This window comes from Gambusia affinis, linkage group LG02 (genome assembly GCF_019740435.1).
Source record: "Gambusia affinis linkage group LG02, SWU_Gaff_1.0, whole genome shotgun sequence".
NCBI classification, from domain to species: Eukaryota; Metazoa; Chordata; class Actinopteri; order Cyprinodontiformes; family Poeciliidae; genus Gambusia; species Gambusia affinis.
In genome coordinates, this window is record NC_057869.1 from 1,394,552 (window position 1) to 1,413,144 (window position 18,593).

An 18,593-nucleotide genomic window follows, 5' to 3' on the forward strand; every position below is an offset into this window, starting at 1 on the left:
AAGTCCTACCGACGTTCTCCAGCAGGTGGCGGTGTTCACCTGCTGCTGCAATAAAACACCGGAAGAACACGGCTCTAGTGCAATATTATATTTATTTCTTACAGTGACTTTTGGTTGCCATACAAGAAACCTTGAGGAATTGAAGGGGGAGGAAGTAGAGTGCTTTTACAGGAAATTTCTCTCTTTTCGTTTCAGTAATTAGACTCTATGATGATTCAGTAGCACAAAATTACAGCAACATAGAAAACATGAACACAAGTCTTCTGCACAAATTACCAAAACATCTTAGTCTCTATGAAGACTTAAAGAATAAAATCTATTCATGGGAAATTAAAGGAAGAGAAACTAAAAGTTACCTGAATGTTTGACGATGATGAAGGTGGGAGAAGTGGGGGGGAGGGGGGGGGGTGATGAAGATTCCTACTAAATCTACTCTGCTCTACGTTTCCACAGAGAAAACTGCAGCCACCGCTTATCGTTTAAGGTGGATTTATTTTGACACACAAAGGTTTTCATACAGGTTTCTACGGGCGCGGCCTGCAGGGTCAGGGGTCAAAATGTACACGCTTCCCTCAGTTTCTACACGCTCTGCGCTGAGGGGGGCGCTCTACTCAGGCAGATGGTGTTTGTCAGAAAACACTTGATTGGCCAGAAATATCTTAAATCTACTGCAGCAGAGTGTTTTCTACTTTAGGCAACACGTCATTAAAACACTGATGGGTGAGAAAATGGAAAAAATAAAACACAACCAAGGAGATTCATTCAGAATAAATATTGCTTCTTACATAACCCATAAATCTAATAATAATAATAATAATAATAATAATAATAATCCACATTTTAATCTATGTATATATTATTTCTGTTTTTGGCAATCCAAGCATCAGTGTTGAACAGTATTTGTTCAGAATACCTCTATAAAATTTCATAGAACTCTATACAAATCTTTAAAAATACTGTGCTTTTCTACCCCCTCCAGCACGCCGCTGTGAGTTTGAAAACAGGATTTTAGCAGCATTGTCCCTCGCCAGCCACCGTACGGCTGATGTTCACAGAACACACGGGTTGTGGATGTCTGTCTCCTGAAGAAAAGCTGCGAGATGGAGCCGACGAAGACGGGTCAGAGCGGGTAGCGTGCCCGGATGGAGGAGCTGGGTGGAGGAAGGGAGCAGCAAGCTTTTTAAGGCATCCTCTGCCGGATGATGCACAGGGCGGGGCGCGGGCCGGGGGCGGGCCGGGGCTTTGGTCATCAGGTCGGCCCTGCAGCTAGAAATCTACCCTCATGGACTTCCTTCTTCACCGATTATACACAGACTCAAACAGACACTTTTATCCCGTTAAACACTCTTATATACAAACACAACAACCTTCAGCTTCATAAATACGGTTAAACTCCAAACTCCAGCCGAGTTTCAGAGACTCAATTCTGACCTCACAGGGAGAAGAACCGTCCGGCGGATCAGAAACGGACTCAAGGCTCAATTTGAGTCCAACTGGAAACAGGCAGAACGTTTTAAAGACGTTCTGCTCGTCTTCTTATTTCTACGTTTAATAAACCTTCAGCTCCAGTTTTTAATCTCTAATCTGACAGCAGTGCACAAAAGTTTCAGTCATTTTGTGAAATAAAAATATTATTTTTCTCTCCTAAAGTGTTTTTGTATGTGCTTAAATATTTTTTATAATAGGTTTTATTATTTTATGTCCAACAGAACTGGATCCAGATGCAACATTTTGGGAAAAACACTCTTTGGTCTGATTGGATCTTTTTAGACAAACTGGTTTCTTTTGTGAATGAATGAATTTTAAACTTGAGTTAGCTTTTAAATTTAAACACATTTTATGTTTGTTTTACAATAAATTCATAATTTTTGTTATTTTTACCTTGACTTCCTGTAGAATGTTAAAAATTAACACTTTGTGCATTATAACCCTTTTTCTCTTTCAATTATTATATTTTTACTTAGAACAATTTTCAGTTAAACTGAGATTTTCTTTGCCAAGATAAATTAAGGTCCCACAAATTTTAAATATTTCCCCTATAAACTGTGTAAAATGTTTAATATTGTTTGTGCTTATTCTATTGTAAGAAATCATAAGTAGTAATAATTATAGTCATTGATTAACATCGATAGTCGGTCACATAATCAAACTGATTGTTTTGTCGTGGATTAATGCAGCGATCAGAAACCAACCTGAATAAAATCCTGTTATTTTTTAATCCTTTCATTTCATTAAGGTTTATGGCAGTTATTTATTTAGTAACTTTTTCTCTGTCGAAATGAAGTTTTAACCTCAGTAAGAGTTTTTAGATGAAAAACAAATTGAATAGTTTATCTTATTTTAGCTGAAGCAAACTGTCCCTCTAAATAATGATGAAATGTTTTAGCTGGCAAAATGAAAGTTACTTCATCAAATGAATTCAACCAGTGGCATGTTTTATAAAATGTATTTCTAACTAGACAGATAAGATGCTAAATTAGCTTCATCAGCTTCAGTCCAGTTTGTTTCTGTCTCTCTCAGCGGACCAGAACCTCTTTATTCAGAACCTCTTTATTCAGAACCTCTTTATTCAGAACCTGTTGTGTTTTATTCTCAGGCCGAATCAACACGAAGCCAAATTACAGGAAAACAACTTTTAACCTTTAATCCACACTAAAACAAACTCTACGATGAAAACTCCTGTTGATCACAGATTGTGATCAATAATGCGTCAATATATTGATACGATTCCCAAAATAAATTCTCTTGTATTTTATAAACGTTACACTCGACACTATTTAAAGGTTCTTCACTTCGTACATCGGTCCTGATAAATGGACCTGCTGGCGCCATGTTTAATCCCTAACAGGAAGTTGTGGTTGTTTTGAAGGCTTCTGATTGGCTGACGTTGGTTTCAGTTTGTGCTACACCGCCCCCTAGGGGTTTGGCATATTTCAAACACTCAGGGCGAATTTGTGGATGAAATACAATCCTGTGTTTTGTTTTAAAATGATGTGGTGGAGAACTTAGATTTTATAAAGACACAGATATTTATGTAAAAGACAAATATTGATATTTTTAAATTTATCAGTTGATCATAAATCCAGAAACAAACCTGTGTATTTCCCAAAATGTTTCCTGAACCATTTTCATCAGACCTGGACTCAAACGACCTGTGCACAGGTGTGCGACACGGCAGCATGGCGGTGGCTCCCAGTGCTCCCAGTGCTGACCCGTTACTGGTGAGGTGGAACAGATCCGACCGAGTGAGGCACAAAAAGTTCTACTTCTGCTAAACTGTGGCCTATATAGCAGATTTATGAAAATAGCTAAACGGGTCACAAGGATTTCTGGGTCAAAAAGTAACACACACAGGCGCACGCACACAAACACACATACACACACACACACACACGGTGCAGGAAGGAAAAGTGAAGTACAAACAAGGACGTGTTGGAGGTCCAGTCCTCCTCATGTCCTCACCTCAGGTTTCCCTACATCCTGATTTTGTTCTCCACACTATTCAGGAGCTAAAACACCATCCATATGTGTGTGTGTGTGTGTGTGTGTGTGTGTGTGTGTGTGTGTGAGCATGCTGTGAGTGAAAGCTAAGTGTGAATCTCCACGGTGCATGAACTCTGTGGACGGTGACTGTTGGCTAAATGTCTCAGCTGATGTTCTAGTTTTGACACAAACAGGTGAAAAGCAACAGAAGACGGAGTTTGTCTCCAGAAGTTCTCCTCCAGCCGCACCCAGAAATATAACTCCGTTAGGACTCTAGTGAAGAAATATTCTCTGAAGAAATACTAGCAAAGATAGAAAAGGAGCGTGGACCAGCTCAGCTGGTTCTTCTCACACCGACTCCAGGAGAACGGAAAACGTCTCGGTATTCCAGAGCGAGGCGGGGAGAGCACAGGAACCTCCACACCAATCAGATTTTATATTTCCAGAGTTCAAAATATTCCAGAAACCGGCAGACGGGCCGCCGGTCCCCTTCGCGCTCCCTGCGGTCGCCCAGGGCGGCAGGGAGGAGGGGGCGGACAAACCGAAGCTCTGAGATGAGGGCGGCGACGCAGGATGAGAGGACAACAACAGCAAGAGGCAGCTTCAGCTAGCGTGAAGGGGAGCTGTGCGCACGTCGCCCCCTGCCTGCTGGGAGGTCTATCTGTCCTGCAGCAGCTTCAGGGCGCGCTCGATGTTCATACGGTGGCCCACTCTGGTCACGCCCAGGTCTATCAGGTCCTCCTTCTGCAGCGACGGCAGGTGCGCGCCCTCGATCTCGTTGTCCAGGAAGGCGTCTTTGTGCTCGCCCAGGTTCAGGCTGTCCAGCCAGTCGGCCACGTCGTGTTTGCTCCACAGCTCCACGGGTTTGGAGGCGAACGGCTTCCCGGACGCCGCCACCGCCTGCATCAGCGTGAGCGGCGACGGCGAGCGCGAGCTGCCGCTGCCGCCGCACGACGAGCTCAGGCTGTAGCCACCGCCGCTGCCCATAGGGGGCGTGGGCAGGCCGAAGACGTCGGTGAGGGTGGGCGACACGGAGGGGGGCAGCGAGGAGCAGGGCGTGAGCGAGGAGGCGGAGTCCGGCGGGCTGCAGGGGTTCGCCTGCGACGGGAGGCTGCTGGGAGGCGTGGAGCTGAGCGCCGCCGCCGCGCCGCTGTTACGCATTCCTGAGTCGTCTGGGGGGGGCCTGGGGGGGCGGAGAGGAGAGCAGCGGTCAGTAAAGGTCACTGAGCTGCAGATCAGACAAATCAATAAAAAAAAATTCATCCCAGAAAACAAAGATGTTAAAAGGATAATAAACTTGTATTTATACAAAAATAAAGTTGGAAAAATTCAGAAATAAAGTCGTAATAATTTAAGAAAAAATGTGCAATAAAATGAGCATTAAGTCTAATAAAATAACAATAAAACCATATTAATGAGAGGAAAACATTACTAAAAATTATTACTAAAATGAAGTCATAATAATAGAGAAAAAAATCTTAATAAAACAAGAAAAAGTAAAAATGATTAAAAAAATATTAAAACATTTAAATAAGAGATGTGGAGCAAGTTATACTTTGGTATCATTTTTACAAATTGGAAATAATTAATTTTTTAAGACATCAGCAGCAGAACTTTAAAACCAATCAGATCATGTTAGATCTTCATAACTATCATTAACTCTCATTAAAATCACTTTTTCTAACAATTTTATGACTTTTTATGGTAAAACTGCATCTTTATTAAAACTGTGACTCTATTCTCTTAATGATAAAATCCTCTGTTGTAGAAATTGGAGGAAATGATCCCAGAAATGTTTTGAACTGTTTAATACTCCATATGACCGCCAGGAGGCGCTGCATGCAAACCCTCAGGATGGAGCTGGAGATGATTTTATCCCGTCTGCCGTCATATTTTCATGCTTTTTAATAGTTTTCATGCCTATTTTCTGCTTGTGTGGTTCGGCTCACAGCAGAAGTTATGATTCATCTTCACTTCATCAACAATTTCATGCAGAAATTATGACATCATCAGATTAAAACAATATTTAAAACTGTAACAATAAAAACTCAACTTGTGTCTTGACTTTGATCTTATCAGTTGTTCTCCTGCTTCTTTTTTATCCATCATCATCATAATTATTATTATTATTATAAATTATTAAAGATGAGACACTTCAAATAAATTTACTTTCTTTACCAGGTTTTAGAGAAGAGGATTTCTTCTTCATCTCTTTTTCTCAAGTTCCTGTCATGAAGTTTGACCTTTAACCTTCATGCATTCATCTGTTTTTTCCTATTGTTTTTTTCCTAATATCTCTCTGAAATAACCCTTCAGTTTTCAGCTGAGAGGTAAAATAAATAAAGGGTTTAGTTTATTAAAGATGCAGCGTGTGCAGATCAACGGGATCCAATCTGGATTCTGATCCGTTTTCATTCCCTTCTGCAAACTTTGCATGTCATCATGTGACTTTATGGATTCATTCATATCAGAAAATATGTGGAAATGGAGAGAAGTTATTTATGGAAACTTATTTTTCTACTTTTAAAGGCATTTAAATATCTGCAGCATTAATAGAGAGGAGTTTGAAAAACCTGCAGACATCGAACCAACATCCTGTGAGGATGGTAGAGGACCTGTGATGCTGCGGGCCTTTTCACTAACTGAATGAACTCAAAGTTTTATAAATTATAAAAGTCATTTTGTCCTTCAGCAATAAAATATTTTTTATATTTACTCTGAAGAAAGCAATAAGGAGCAGAGTGCTGACAAATGTCACGTCAAATCCCACAGAACGTAAAACACACACACACACACACACACACACACACACACACACACACACACACGTTTGCGTGGCTGTCTTTGTGGGGGCTCTCCATTGACTTCCATTCATTTCTAACTTTTATCCTCATCTAAACCAAAACTCAATTCACACCTTAGATCTAAATCTGACCCCTGACCCAAACTTCCCCGTGTCTTTCGGATCCGTTCAGAACCGGACAGAAAGTTCAGTTGGGCTTAAAACTGAACCTGAATCGGGTCAAATGAAACTCCATGAAGGGCTTCTGGCTCCGGCGTCCTGAAAGGGACATATGGAGCCGCCTGAGGGACGAGGAGGGGCCACTGAGGGGCCCAGTGGGCCCGTCTGCCAGAAACAGGAAGTGGGCCACAGTGGGAGAGGAGCCGCCCTGATTGGTGGAAAACTAACAGCTCAGCAGGAGTTCTGCCACGGCGTGATGAACGGACGGAGACAGAGGACGACATGCATGGTGTCGGCAGACAGAGACTTTAACCATCAACCTGCACAACGAGATTCTGCTGCAGTTCTGGTGGCAGCAGTTAAATCCACGTGAAAAGGATTTAATTGCCTATTAGGACTAATTAGTCCAGCGCCTCGTTTAGCTTCTCTGACCTTATTGCAGCTTTCTGCAGCTGAAGAAGAAGAAGAGAAGGAAGAAGAAGAAGCGGCGGAGAACACAGAGGGACGTTTACCTGCATCACCAAATCAAATGAAACATTTCTGCAGTTTTATCTTTCAGTTTAAAGATCTGCACAATAAAACACTGAACTAAACCTGGACACTCACTTCCTTCTGTCTGCATAGAAACATAAACTAACAAATGGAATTGTTTTATGCAGAAATTAACTTTTCAATATTTTAACTTTTAGACTTTAACAATATTTACTAGTCAGAAATGTTTGTCTCTCTTTAAATTTGATAATATTTTAGGACATGGAGCTAAACGGAGTAAATGACATGAAACCAGCATTGATTATATTGATCTCAGTATTTATTGATTTATTGAACTGATTGTTTCTCAGGTCTTGGTTCGGGTTTCTCTGGGTTTCATTCATCCTGGATTTTCTTGTCCAGATTTTAAACAGTCAAAATATTTTCATGTTTTCAGGAAAAACTTTCCAGAAGTTTCATATTTTCCTGAAGCAGTTTGGGATCGTTCCTCTGCTGGAGGACAAACTGAACATTAACTTACTGTTTCATTATTTACTGTGATTTCAACTCAGATCCACTTTGATGTTAAAACAGAACAAAGAATAAAAGCAGGAAAACATGAAACATTTAAACAATAAAATAAAAACAATAAATGTTGTGAAATCAAACCATTAGAACAAAATATTCCTAAAACCATCCAAATGGTCAGTGAATGCTAAAACAAAATGAAAACAGCTGAATTTTAAAAGCAAATAAAAACTGTTTGCTGCTCCAGTTTCTAAACGGATTAAAACCCAACGACCCGGTTCACGTTGTTATGGACCGACTTTAATAAAATACTCATTAATAAAACCATCAGTTTCTGACGCCGCCGTCTTTAAGGCTGATAAACTCCTTCAGATATCAGGAGCAGAATCACACACACACACACACACACACACACACACACACACACACACACACACACAGAGTTTACTCTTGGTCATCTGAGCGGCTCTAATATCTGATGGTAGCTCTCGCCTTCAGCGCTCACTTATCGGCTCCTTCATGAAGGGGTCACACTAGCAGCAGCACACCTATTATTTATAGCACACACTCTCTCACACACACACACATCCACACACACACATCCACACACACATATGCACGGGTTACATAACGGTGACCTACTAAAGCAGAAACGCGGCACGTGAGCTGCAAGAGATGAAGATGAACTCGGCATGCCATCCTTACACACACACACACACACACACACACACACACACGCACCTCCCCCGACTTGCTCTGACATCACTGCAGGCCTCAAGGCTGCTCTCATCAGCCGGTTGCCAGGCAACCATTTTCATCCACAGCCACAACCAACGCACATTTAATCTGAGAGGCAAAAAGACGAGCAATAAAAACAAAAGAAGAAGAAAAGGCTCAGAAACTTTGACCATCGGAGCGACTCGGGGTAGAAACATGGAGGGGAGAGAGAGAGTGATGGAGGAGAGAGAGAGTGATGGAGGAGAGAGAGAGTGATGGAGGAGAGAGAGAGTGATGGAGGAGAGAGAGAGTGATGGAGGAGAGAGAGTGATGGAGGAGAGAGAGTGATGGAGGAGAGAGAGAGTGATGGAGGAGTGCGGTCTGATGAGAGCCTTGAGGCCTGCAGTGATGTCAGAGCGGTTCGGTGTGAAAGCAGCCGCTATCGGTGCGTTTCTGTCGCCATCTGTTTGACGGTTCACGGATCCGTCTCTCCCTCTGCACACGACCTCATCCTGCTGCCTGGCAACCCTCGCCACGGCAACGTGAAGCCCCACAGCACAGGGGCAGATAATGTGAGACCCCGCGGCGTCCCGGAGAGCAAAATGACACGACAAACTGGATCCAAAAATATGAGATTACAGGCAGAGGAACGGACTGAACACACGGACCGGTCTGGTCCGAATGAGGTCCACCACAGAGGGAACAGAACTGACAGCACAGGTATTATTACACATCCAATGAGCTCTGTTTACACTGAGTTAAAGTCCTGAGGGAAACCTCTACGGAGCTAAATCAGGGCCAAATGTTTTATTAATTTGAAGAACTGAAAATTATGTTTTTGTCTAAAACTTGAAAAATGTATTTTAGCTAAAAATAATTATGGTAGTTTTTTTCCATTCGTAGTAAAAATCTGCTGCGTTTTACCAGGATGATGAAGATGAAACTGGATGGATGGACGACCCAAAACACGGCCAAAAAAAATAAAAGCATGAGGACAGTTAGTGTGGAAATTTAGACCAAATCCAAACATTTTCATTGAATGCAACGAGTTTCTCCCCACAGGAAGGATGTGATGGCTGCCATCACCAACAAACACAACAAACAACAACAAACACAACAAACACAACAAACAACAACAAACACAACAAACAACAACAAACACAACAAACAACAACAAACAACAACAAACACAACAAACAACAACAAACAACAACAAACAACAACAAACAACGACCAAACCAGACTATCAATTATTAAACTCTTCATTGAGCACATTAAAAACTTTTCCCAGCGGTTGGGACGCTTCTGCAAATGCGCTAATAACAGAGCTAATTTTTAGCTTAACATTTTGGCTAACTTTGAAAACATTTAGCACACTTAGCTTCCATTAAATACATTTTTCTGAATAAACTCTTCAGCTTTAAATTATTTGGCTGTTTTAAACTTTCCGTTGAGTAAAGAGAGACGAGTTACAGTTCTGGTTCAAGTAGTTAGACGTTTATATTCATGCTCTTATTTTGAAGTGGCTGTTTACGCAGCCGTTCTGTTTCCTCCATAAACTCTGCTGATGTTTTTGTGTTTTAGGACCAAAGCTCTGATGTCATCAATGAGGCAAAACCAGCAACAGAAAAACTCAACAACTATAAAAATGGAAGAATGAATCAGTTTCTGAAGCGGAAAACAAACAGGAAGGTGTTAAAGGTCTGATGTTATATTTTAACATGACTGACACATGGTGGGTATCAACGTGGCTGAACTTTAGCTTTAGCCCTTTAGAGTTAGCTTGTGCTAACTAGCGTATTAGCATTAGCATTAGTGAAGCTACTGCTTATGATTTGTGCTTTAGGGTTAGCGCAGCTAACCGTTTAGCTATGAGTGTCCACCACTGACCTTTCTCTAGCTTTTACACAAACCCCACATTTCTGACCGTCTGATTGTGTTTAAACAAAATCTGGTGAAGATTTAATGTCAACAGCATTTTTAAATAAATATCAGTACCTGTTTCACTGTGTGTGTTTGCATTAAGTTCATTGTGAACTTTTGTTTTGATACTTTAAGCTCAGTGGGCAGCAGCTGGGACCTACCTGTGGAGGTGGGACACACTGGGGAGCATGAAGGAAGAAGAAGAAGTGAAGGGACAACAGGACACTGGGGGAAATGAAGATGAGGAGACAGGAGCTGAAAATGAGTAAAAGGAGGAAACGTCAACAGACACAAACAGGAACATCAGAGGATGGAAACATGAAGGAGGACAAACATGATCCCAGAGAACCGGAGCGCTGGCATTCCCTTTTCCCTCCGCAATGGGATCGTTCATTCAAAATGGATGTGAAACGTGAATTATTGATGCAGTTTTTATTCCTGTCTCACACGGTGGGACAGGAATAAAACCACAACCTGAGCTGATTCATCATCATGTCTCCACATTTACTCCACACTGATTCCCCCAAAAGATCTAAAGCTTCTTCAGAAAACCTGGAGGATTACGGATCAGAACCGTTTAAAGAGATCAACAGGAAGGGAAACAGAAAGAAACTTTCACTTTTCTAAATAAAACAACTTCAGCATCTCAATTTTAGCTGCATTTGCTTCATTCCTGCTCAGAACAAATAGCTGATAAAGAAAAGTGAGATTTTAATTCAACCCAAATTTCATCTCATCGATTCATCAGCAGTAAATTCCAGCCTCTGATCTGTATGGAGCTCTACTAGTGACACTATCAAAATAAATCCTGCAGATGCTTTAATGTGTGAATAATCAGTTAATTTACAAGTCACAGAATTTGTTTTAATTCTAGTAACACTGAATTCATTTGGTGCGAAAACTAAACGTTTTGTAGCATCAACTAATTTTATCCATCCATCCATTTTCTGTTCACCCTGGTCCCTGATGGGGTCGGGAGGGTTGCTGGTTCCTCTCCAGCTGCGTTCCAGGTGAGAGGCGGGGTCACCTGGACAGGTCAAATTTGATGTTTTATATATTCTTGCAAATCCACACAAATATCTATACAGACCTGAAAATGCTCAGGTCAACTAATCTCAAAAGAACAAACATTAAGATTAAAGTCAGACTTTTACTCGACCAGTGAACGCACCATTCCAAACAACAACAATCTTTAGTGTGGAAGTCGTCACCGAAGGACGACGATTCAATCGTTTCAGGAATAGTGAGGAGGATAAAAGTAAAGCACAGAGATTTAAGGGTTGATGTTCTACAGAAAACACACACATCATGCTAACCCCATCAGGATGCTAACTCTACTGCCGGAGGTTAAAGGTCAGCACCGCTAGGCTCAACACACGAGCAGCACAATGACAAACTACCAGCTGTTTCAGTGGGTAAATAAATATTTATGTTTTACTCTGTTTAAATATTTATAATGAGGGCATCAGCCCTGCAACCTTCAACAGTTTTTACATTTTGAAGTATCACAATAGAAAAAGTTTTTGGAAAATCCAAAACAACGTTCTCAGTTTGGAAAAAACGTTCTTATCGTCGCTCCAGGTGGTTTTTCAGTTATTGTGCTAAAGAGGAGACGGAGGTTTGTGCCAAAGACGACCTTTTAGGAAGTCATTGAACACACCACGGGGTAAAATGGTTCTGAATTTCATCCCAAACAGTCGTCATGGTTTGGGTTGTCTTACAGCATTAAGTTCTGACACTTTCTAGAACTGAATGGACCGAAACACTGAGACGTTATGGGTGGAAATCTGCTGCCAGAGGATAGAAAAGATGAAGAAAGGAAAACAGCAGCTGGAGCAGCCAATCGCCTGAACTGAAGGTCAGAGGTCACAGAGCCGTTGGGATTTGATGATGAGTGGAAGAAAGGAAGGAAAGATGAATGGAGAAATGAGCTGGAACATTTTGATAGGAATCTGAAGATGAAATGAAAATTTCCAAGCAAGGCAACAGTCTGAAACCAAAGCCAAGAAAACGTTTAATTGGTTTCTGAGAATGGAAGTAAAAGTGCTAAAAGGCTGAAGCCTTATGCTCAATTTAAAAACTCTGGAAAGGCCCAAGTCTGCACAATGTGTCCCAAATTTATTATAATCTCATTTGGTGGAGAATTACATGGAATGTAATAAATGTTAGCCTGTAAGATATCTGATGGCACAATTCAAGAAACTAAAGAAAAGTTTCTTATTTTTCAGTAAAACCTTGCTGAGGTGGAAAGAATAAAACATTTTCTCAGTAGTTGGAATCACATCAGTGAAGTTTGAACTCAAAGCAGAAGGACATCAAAACTTTTTATCAGATAATTATCACTACATTCAGCACCGGAAAGACGTGAAGATCAGCGAGTACAGAAAGAACATGTGACTCTTCAATATATGAAGACTGGGTCAAAATCACACCTGAGTAACATCTGACTGGTTTCTCTATTCAGAAGAAATCGTCTCATTACCAAGAGAGACTTTCCCACAAAGTGAGTTTGATACTTCTTCCCTGCATCACTCCAACTTTTCATCCCTCATGGAGACAGTTCTGGTGTTCATTACTTATTTTAGCCACTGCAACGAAACATGAAGGAAAAAAGTTAAGTTCTTTCTTAAATCCATCCCAAAACCCACGGAGAGCTGACCAACGATTGGTTCTGATCGGACTGATGAAGATTTTAAGAGAGTAAACCTTGAAGTCTTCTTGTTAATTCAAGCAACGTCTCAGTTAAGCTAATACTGATTTCATTTATCTCAACCCACAAACAAAGTTTCTTTAGCTGAATTTCTTTGCTGAAAGCAACAAACACCAACCAGAGTAAGAACCAAACTATCCAGTCTCCAAAAGACAAACCCATCACTCAAACTAGCTGTCCAAACTCCTGACACACTCAGCAACTCTCAACCACAAATGTTGAAGTTCAAACAGTCACATATTCTGGCAGAAGGATTTTAAGGCGTGAAAACGTCGTACCTGGATGTGAAGCCCCCTCTGGTGGCAGTGGGGGAGTCGAGTCCGTCTCCTGGCTTGGTCGGCCTGTTCATGTGCTGCAGGATGGAGCTGAGCTCAGTAATCACCGTGTTCTTGGAGTCTGGCGTGGATGGGGGGCTGCGTAGCTCGGGGGGCTGATCGCCCCACAGCTTGGATGTCCTTTGTGAAGGAGTCCTAGGGGGCTCAGAAGATGAAGGGGGCAGGGGAGGCGCTTGAGGCGGCGACCCGTAAGACTCAGGAGGCTCTTCAATGAGAGCGTCGTGATAAAGCGATGTTCTGTTGATGACGGACTTGCCCTTGGGTTTGGGTGGGACAGGAGGCCGGTCCACCAGGAAGGCGTGTCCGTCCGCGGTGGCGTAGAGACTCTCCAAAGTGCTGTCGCAGAATCCTCCCTCTGATGACAGGGTGGAGATGCTGGAGACGGTGCTGGTGGTTTCCATGTGCTGAGGATCTCCGCTGCTGCGGCTGTCTACCTCCTCGATGCCAGAATCCGCCACGCCGGACTCTGCATCAGGCGGAGCTGGATGGTAGGAGGGGGGCATGTTGTTTAACACGCGTTTGTGGTGATCACTGACAGATGGAGGGGCGTGTGGATGGTAAGGGGGTAAAGCAGGTCCTCCATTCCGTCTCTGTTGCTGAATCATCTCTGCAATGGCACTGGCCTGGTCATCAGGAATATCGATACTGTTTGCAAACTCCAGCGGTGGGGGAAGAGGCTCTGAAAATTCAAATTCCTCATCGATGTCGACTGATGCTAGCGGTGGAGGGGGGATGCGGAAGGGCAGTTTCACTGGTTCTTCCAAAGATTCTCCTAAAGGAACACTTCTTCTCCGTGAAGCAGCTTGCTGAGGGTTGGACATCAGGGTTGGGAGTTTGTGAGGGTCAGGCTGGTTAGGATCCTTCAGCTCAGAGGGCCGGTTGCTCTCCTGCACCTCCACCTCCTGGTTGTTCGTCTTGTTGTTCGTCGTGTCTGTGCTCGTGTGGACCATCAACAGCCCAGTTGACTTGGGCTGCGACAAGTCTGCCACGTTTGCTGGCGCGCTTTTCCTCTCCTCGACAGTCTGATGCTGCCGCTGTTCCCGCGCGCCGTCAGATTCGTACTTCTGCTCTGTCATCTGTCGCCGGAGGCCACCTCGACCCGGCCGCCCCATGGTGGCCGAGGAGATCGCTGCGAAGCTGGTCTCAATCCCCGAGCGTAATTTGGTGTCGATGAAAAGCGGTTGGTTGAGGTCCGGTTTGTGACTCTGCTGGAGTGGCAGGGACTGGGCTTCGTGCTTGGAGGTTTGCTGAACCTGAGGAGGATTTATTGGCTGATTCTGAGGGTGGTTCTGTTGCTCTTTCATGGCCCGGTCACGAGCTGCCAAAGCCAGAGCTAGAGGAGAGTTCGGGTCCAAAGGTTTACCGGTGACAGGATGGAGGTAGGTCCCGTTAGCCTTGTAGTGGCTCTTAGGAGGCGTGGCTGGGAGACTAACTGGACTGTCCAGATTCGGACACTGGCCTGTTCTGGTGTTCAGAGGCTCCCGAACCACTGTGGGCTCAGGCGTGTTGAAATCTGTCATATTTCCACTGCCACCCCCAACAGGGGGGCCAAGCTGCACTGCAGAAGGAGGAGCCAATATCCGTCGGAGGCGTTCATCGCTGCTGAACATGCCTTCATCGATGGACTTGGACTGGCGAAGACGAGGGGTCGGTGCAGGGCCACTCATTTCATCATCTCCTATGTCTATTGACTGGAAAGCGATCGAATGCTTCTTGGCCTCGAGTCTCTTCTCACGGTCGCGCACCGCTCCGGCAATAGCTGCTGCGAACGGGTTGGTAAGCGACATTGGGTCCTCAGGACGCAACCCTCCACTCCCAGCGACGGTGGGCGTCAGAGGCGGATGTTCTGGCGTAGTGGGCTCAATCTCCATGCTGCTACCCTGGCTGCTTTTGCCACTGCTGCTGGTGGAAGGTTCTTTAACGATGATGGTGGGTATGGGGATGGAGGAGCAGGTCCTTTCGACGGGTGTGGTGGGCATGGAAACCGGGCCTGAGGGACTAGATGGCACATGACACGTTTTCTCTGGACTGTCCTCAACATTTGGCTGCTTCACCAGCATTCCCTTCCTTCTAGCTGGTTTCGCTGGCACATATAGGGTCTTATTGCCGACTTCGGAGTAAGGGTTCTCGGGTACAGGTGTGCGCCCTCTAGTGCGCGTGCTCTCAAACTGCTCAGAGCTCTGCCGGAAATATCCACGCCGTAACCTGCCGACATCGGTGGTCCGGCTGATGGTCGTCACGGCGTTGGGCGAGTTCTGGGTGAAGCTCGGCCGAGTGGTGCCGTAGTTCTTGGCTGTAGGTCCGGGAGCTGAGTTGTAGGCAGGTGGTGAAGGGGGAGAAATCGCTGGGGGAGGCGGGATGTCCTCTGAGGTGTCAGGCATGGAGAGGCTCCGGGAGAACTTGAGCAGGGGAGGCGTAAGGAGTCCCTGTTTATCATCCTCCGATGTACCTGAATGAAGCAGAGAGAAACCAGTAAGTGAAGCTGACATCTTTTTAACTGTTCATGATGTGAGCTCTAGTTTATCCTTTTTTGATCTTAAACTTTAAATGCTGAGAGAAGTCTTGATTTTGAGGGAAATAGCCGCAGATTTTGCACCAGTTTGAGCTCAAACAATCAAAAACCAGGACTACAGATGGAGTTCCTGCAGGTTGTCCCCTTCCAGAGCTCAGGCTTATTTTAGGGTTAGTCTGTTAAACCAAATATTTTGTCTCTTGTTGAGAAACAGGTGGGGGTCTGACTGGCAGCACACATCACTTGGTCATGCAGCTGAAACCGAGTTGCAATCCAAATAAAGACAAAAATGCCTTGCAATTCAAAAGACATTCAAATGCATAAAAGGCAGTATTAGGTGAGAACAACTGGTGAAAACACAAAACCACATTCTGACGATGGATGATAAACCTGCAGCTCGTTTCTTTCTTTCTCTGCATCGGTCACTACGACTTGCAAACCAAACATCGTCCTGCTTCCACTTCACAATCATGTGTTGGTTCAGAACATAAAATAATGCAATAAAAATGTACATTTAAATTAAAATAAAACATGTAATGTGGATGTAACATGATGTCTGATGTTTCCAAGATGCAGCTTTTCATTCTGTTCAGTCAGGAGTAACAGCAGGAGAATGTGATTGTTCCTGAATTTGCATTAGTTTAAACTGGACTGTAGATGTAAATAGGAGCTAATCCAATCAGATTATCTGATTTAATCAGTTTGAAACTGCACATTTACTCTTTGCACAGTCATGTTTCTTTGCTGTAATAACACATTTCAAATCTGATGCTTCAGCCAACAACCTCCAGTGTTGCCGCCTGAAAGCACGCTTTGCTGACCGGATCATTTTAATTGATCTATAATTAGCTGTAAAGTTGCTGCGGCACACAGAGTCGTTCCTCTGAGCCCTGATGGAAAGTCTGACCAGCTGAAAGCTGAAGGACATGCAGGGCGAGCCGACGCCCCCTCACACCGGCTCCACATGCGTCCTACCTATAGACTTCTGCTTCCTCATGGTGCCCTTCTCTGGGATCCCCAGGTAGGCTCCCGGCACAGTGGGCGGCACCACTGCTACTCCCTGGCGGTCGTGATACATGGACTGAAAATCACAATGTTGTTTATGATACAAACAGACACACACACTTTTCTGCAGCCCTCTACGAAGCGGCGTTAGCAGAATCTAGTCCTCATTTCTCTATGTTTCTGTAGAAGCAGCCAGAAGCGCTGAGGGACGCTCCGCTGACTGGGATCAGACCATTTCCAGCTGCTTTTCCAGTCAGTGAAGGCACCATGCTTCCTCTACCAGGTCACACCAACCATAACACTCTTCAGTGCAGAAGTTTTTCACTGGTTTTTACTTTTAAACAATAACAATAAACAACTTGTTCACAGCAGAAAGTTCAACGTTATGTGGGCTGGTAAAAGTGAAACTAGTTTTTTGTTTAGCACGTTAGCTAACTTTGAAAACATTTTGTGCATTTAGTTTCTCCTAATTTAATTTTTCCAGATAAATTCTAATTCACTCATTTTCTTGGCCGTTTTGTAAATTTTCTGTTGAATAAAGTTGGACGTCTGTGTTGAAGTTTTGGTTCTTTATCACGACTTCCTCAAGCAGTTAGACGTTTGTATTCATGCTCTTATTTTGAAGCAGTTCTATTTCCTCTCCTCATATTGTCCATATTATTTTTCCCAATGACATCATAAAGATCCAGGAACAAAATAAAACAAGATAATTAGGATGTCAGCATTATAAGGTTGAAGAATCTGAATTCAAATTAGCGCTTTAGCATCAACGTCTGCTAACTACTGTGCTGCTGCAGAGCTTTAGCATTAGCAGATCTAATGTTTATGTTTAGTGCTTTAGAGTTAGCACAGCTAACCTTTTAGTCTGCGATGTTCATCACTGCTGAGCAATAATATTAGATTCTTCAAAAGAAGCTCGAATCAAATCAAATCTGAATCAGCAGGTCAAATATTTACAGAAATTGGCCACAAATTTCTGACCAGTTCAACCGAAACTGAAAGGATGAATCAGCATAACTAGAAACATTTATTTTATTTCATTGTGATCAGCAGCAGCTCACAGAGGAAAAGGTAAATTCCCATTTCTTTCCTTTAATCAATGACAAAAAACAAAAAGTAGCAAAACTTGAAAGATGCCAACAATCTGCTGGATAAAACTTTAGTTGATGTTTTTTTTTTTTTATTCAAATTTGTTAAAATGTCATTTTTAGATACTTTTCATCTTCTGGGGAGAGTTTGCTTTGTTTTTTTTAATTCACTTTTCAATCTTTCACATTTAAAATGTTTCAGTTGGTTGGTACAAGAACAGATGTGAAAAAATGAGTCAAAAAGCTTCTGAATCTCAAATAAAAGTTAAAGTTTGGCTGACCGGAAAGAAAATTCCCAGAAAAAGAACCGGACTGGGATGTTCTGGGATTTTTACTTTTCTACATGATTAAAAACACGGAGGCGGTTTCAGGGCTGTAAAACACTTGGTTACTCCTATGACTGAAGTCCAGCATGTTTGCATGTTTGTTGCTCCGTAAATGAGTTGAAGTGCTTACATTCATGTCAGTGGGAGTGACCAGGCAGCGACTGGAGGGCCGAGGTTTGATGGTGGCGATCTTGGTGTCCACAGGTGAGCTCTTCTGGGCGTGCGTCATCTCTTCCACTTTATCTGCAAACGGAACCGACACGCAGTCAGAACGACTCCGGACCCGCAGGCACGGCCGGAGCTCACGGCCCAAACACAAGCCAGTCATTCACAGCGCCCCTCTCTCTGAGCTGTCACACCAAAACTGCAGATGAGACTGGAGTAAATGTTGGATTCTTCTGGGAGCGGGGGGAGGGTATGAGGACTTGATGAGATAATATGCCCAGCCGTGGAAGCCGTGCAAGCTTTTCCAAACAGCCGGCTCAGAAGCATCATCCAGGTCTCAGGGACGCCCCTCAGAGACAGAAACCAGC

The 18,593-nt window shown here is 43.4% G+C and overlaps 1 protein-coding gene across 1 annotated transcript in view; it reads right to left on the minus strand.

The window, feature by feature from the left end:
• Nucleotides 1-73: 73 nt before the first annotated feature.
• Nucleotides 74-18,593, minus strand: part of LOC122823972 (SH3 and multiple ankyrin repeat domains protein 2-like) — a 164,281-nt gene continuing 145,761 nt past the window's right edge. The window contains exons 23-26 of the mRNA XM_044104088.1: nucleotides 18,191-18,303; nucleotides 16,617-16,722; nucleotides 13,073-15,578; nucleotides 74-4,666 (exon numbers count right to left, since the gene is read on the minus strand). Of these exons, the coding sequence (XP_043960023.1) occupies nucleotides 4,141-4,666; nucleotides 13,073-15,578; nucleotides 16,617-16,722; nucleotides 18,191-18,303 (3,251 nt within the window). The 3' untranslated portion in view covers nucleotides 74-4,140. The remainder of the gene's footprint in view (nucleotides 4,667-13,072; nucleotides 15,579-16,616; nucleotides 16,723-18,190; nucleotides 18,304-18,593) is intronic.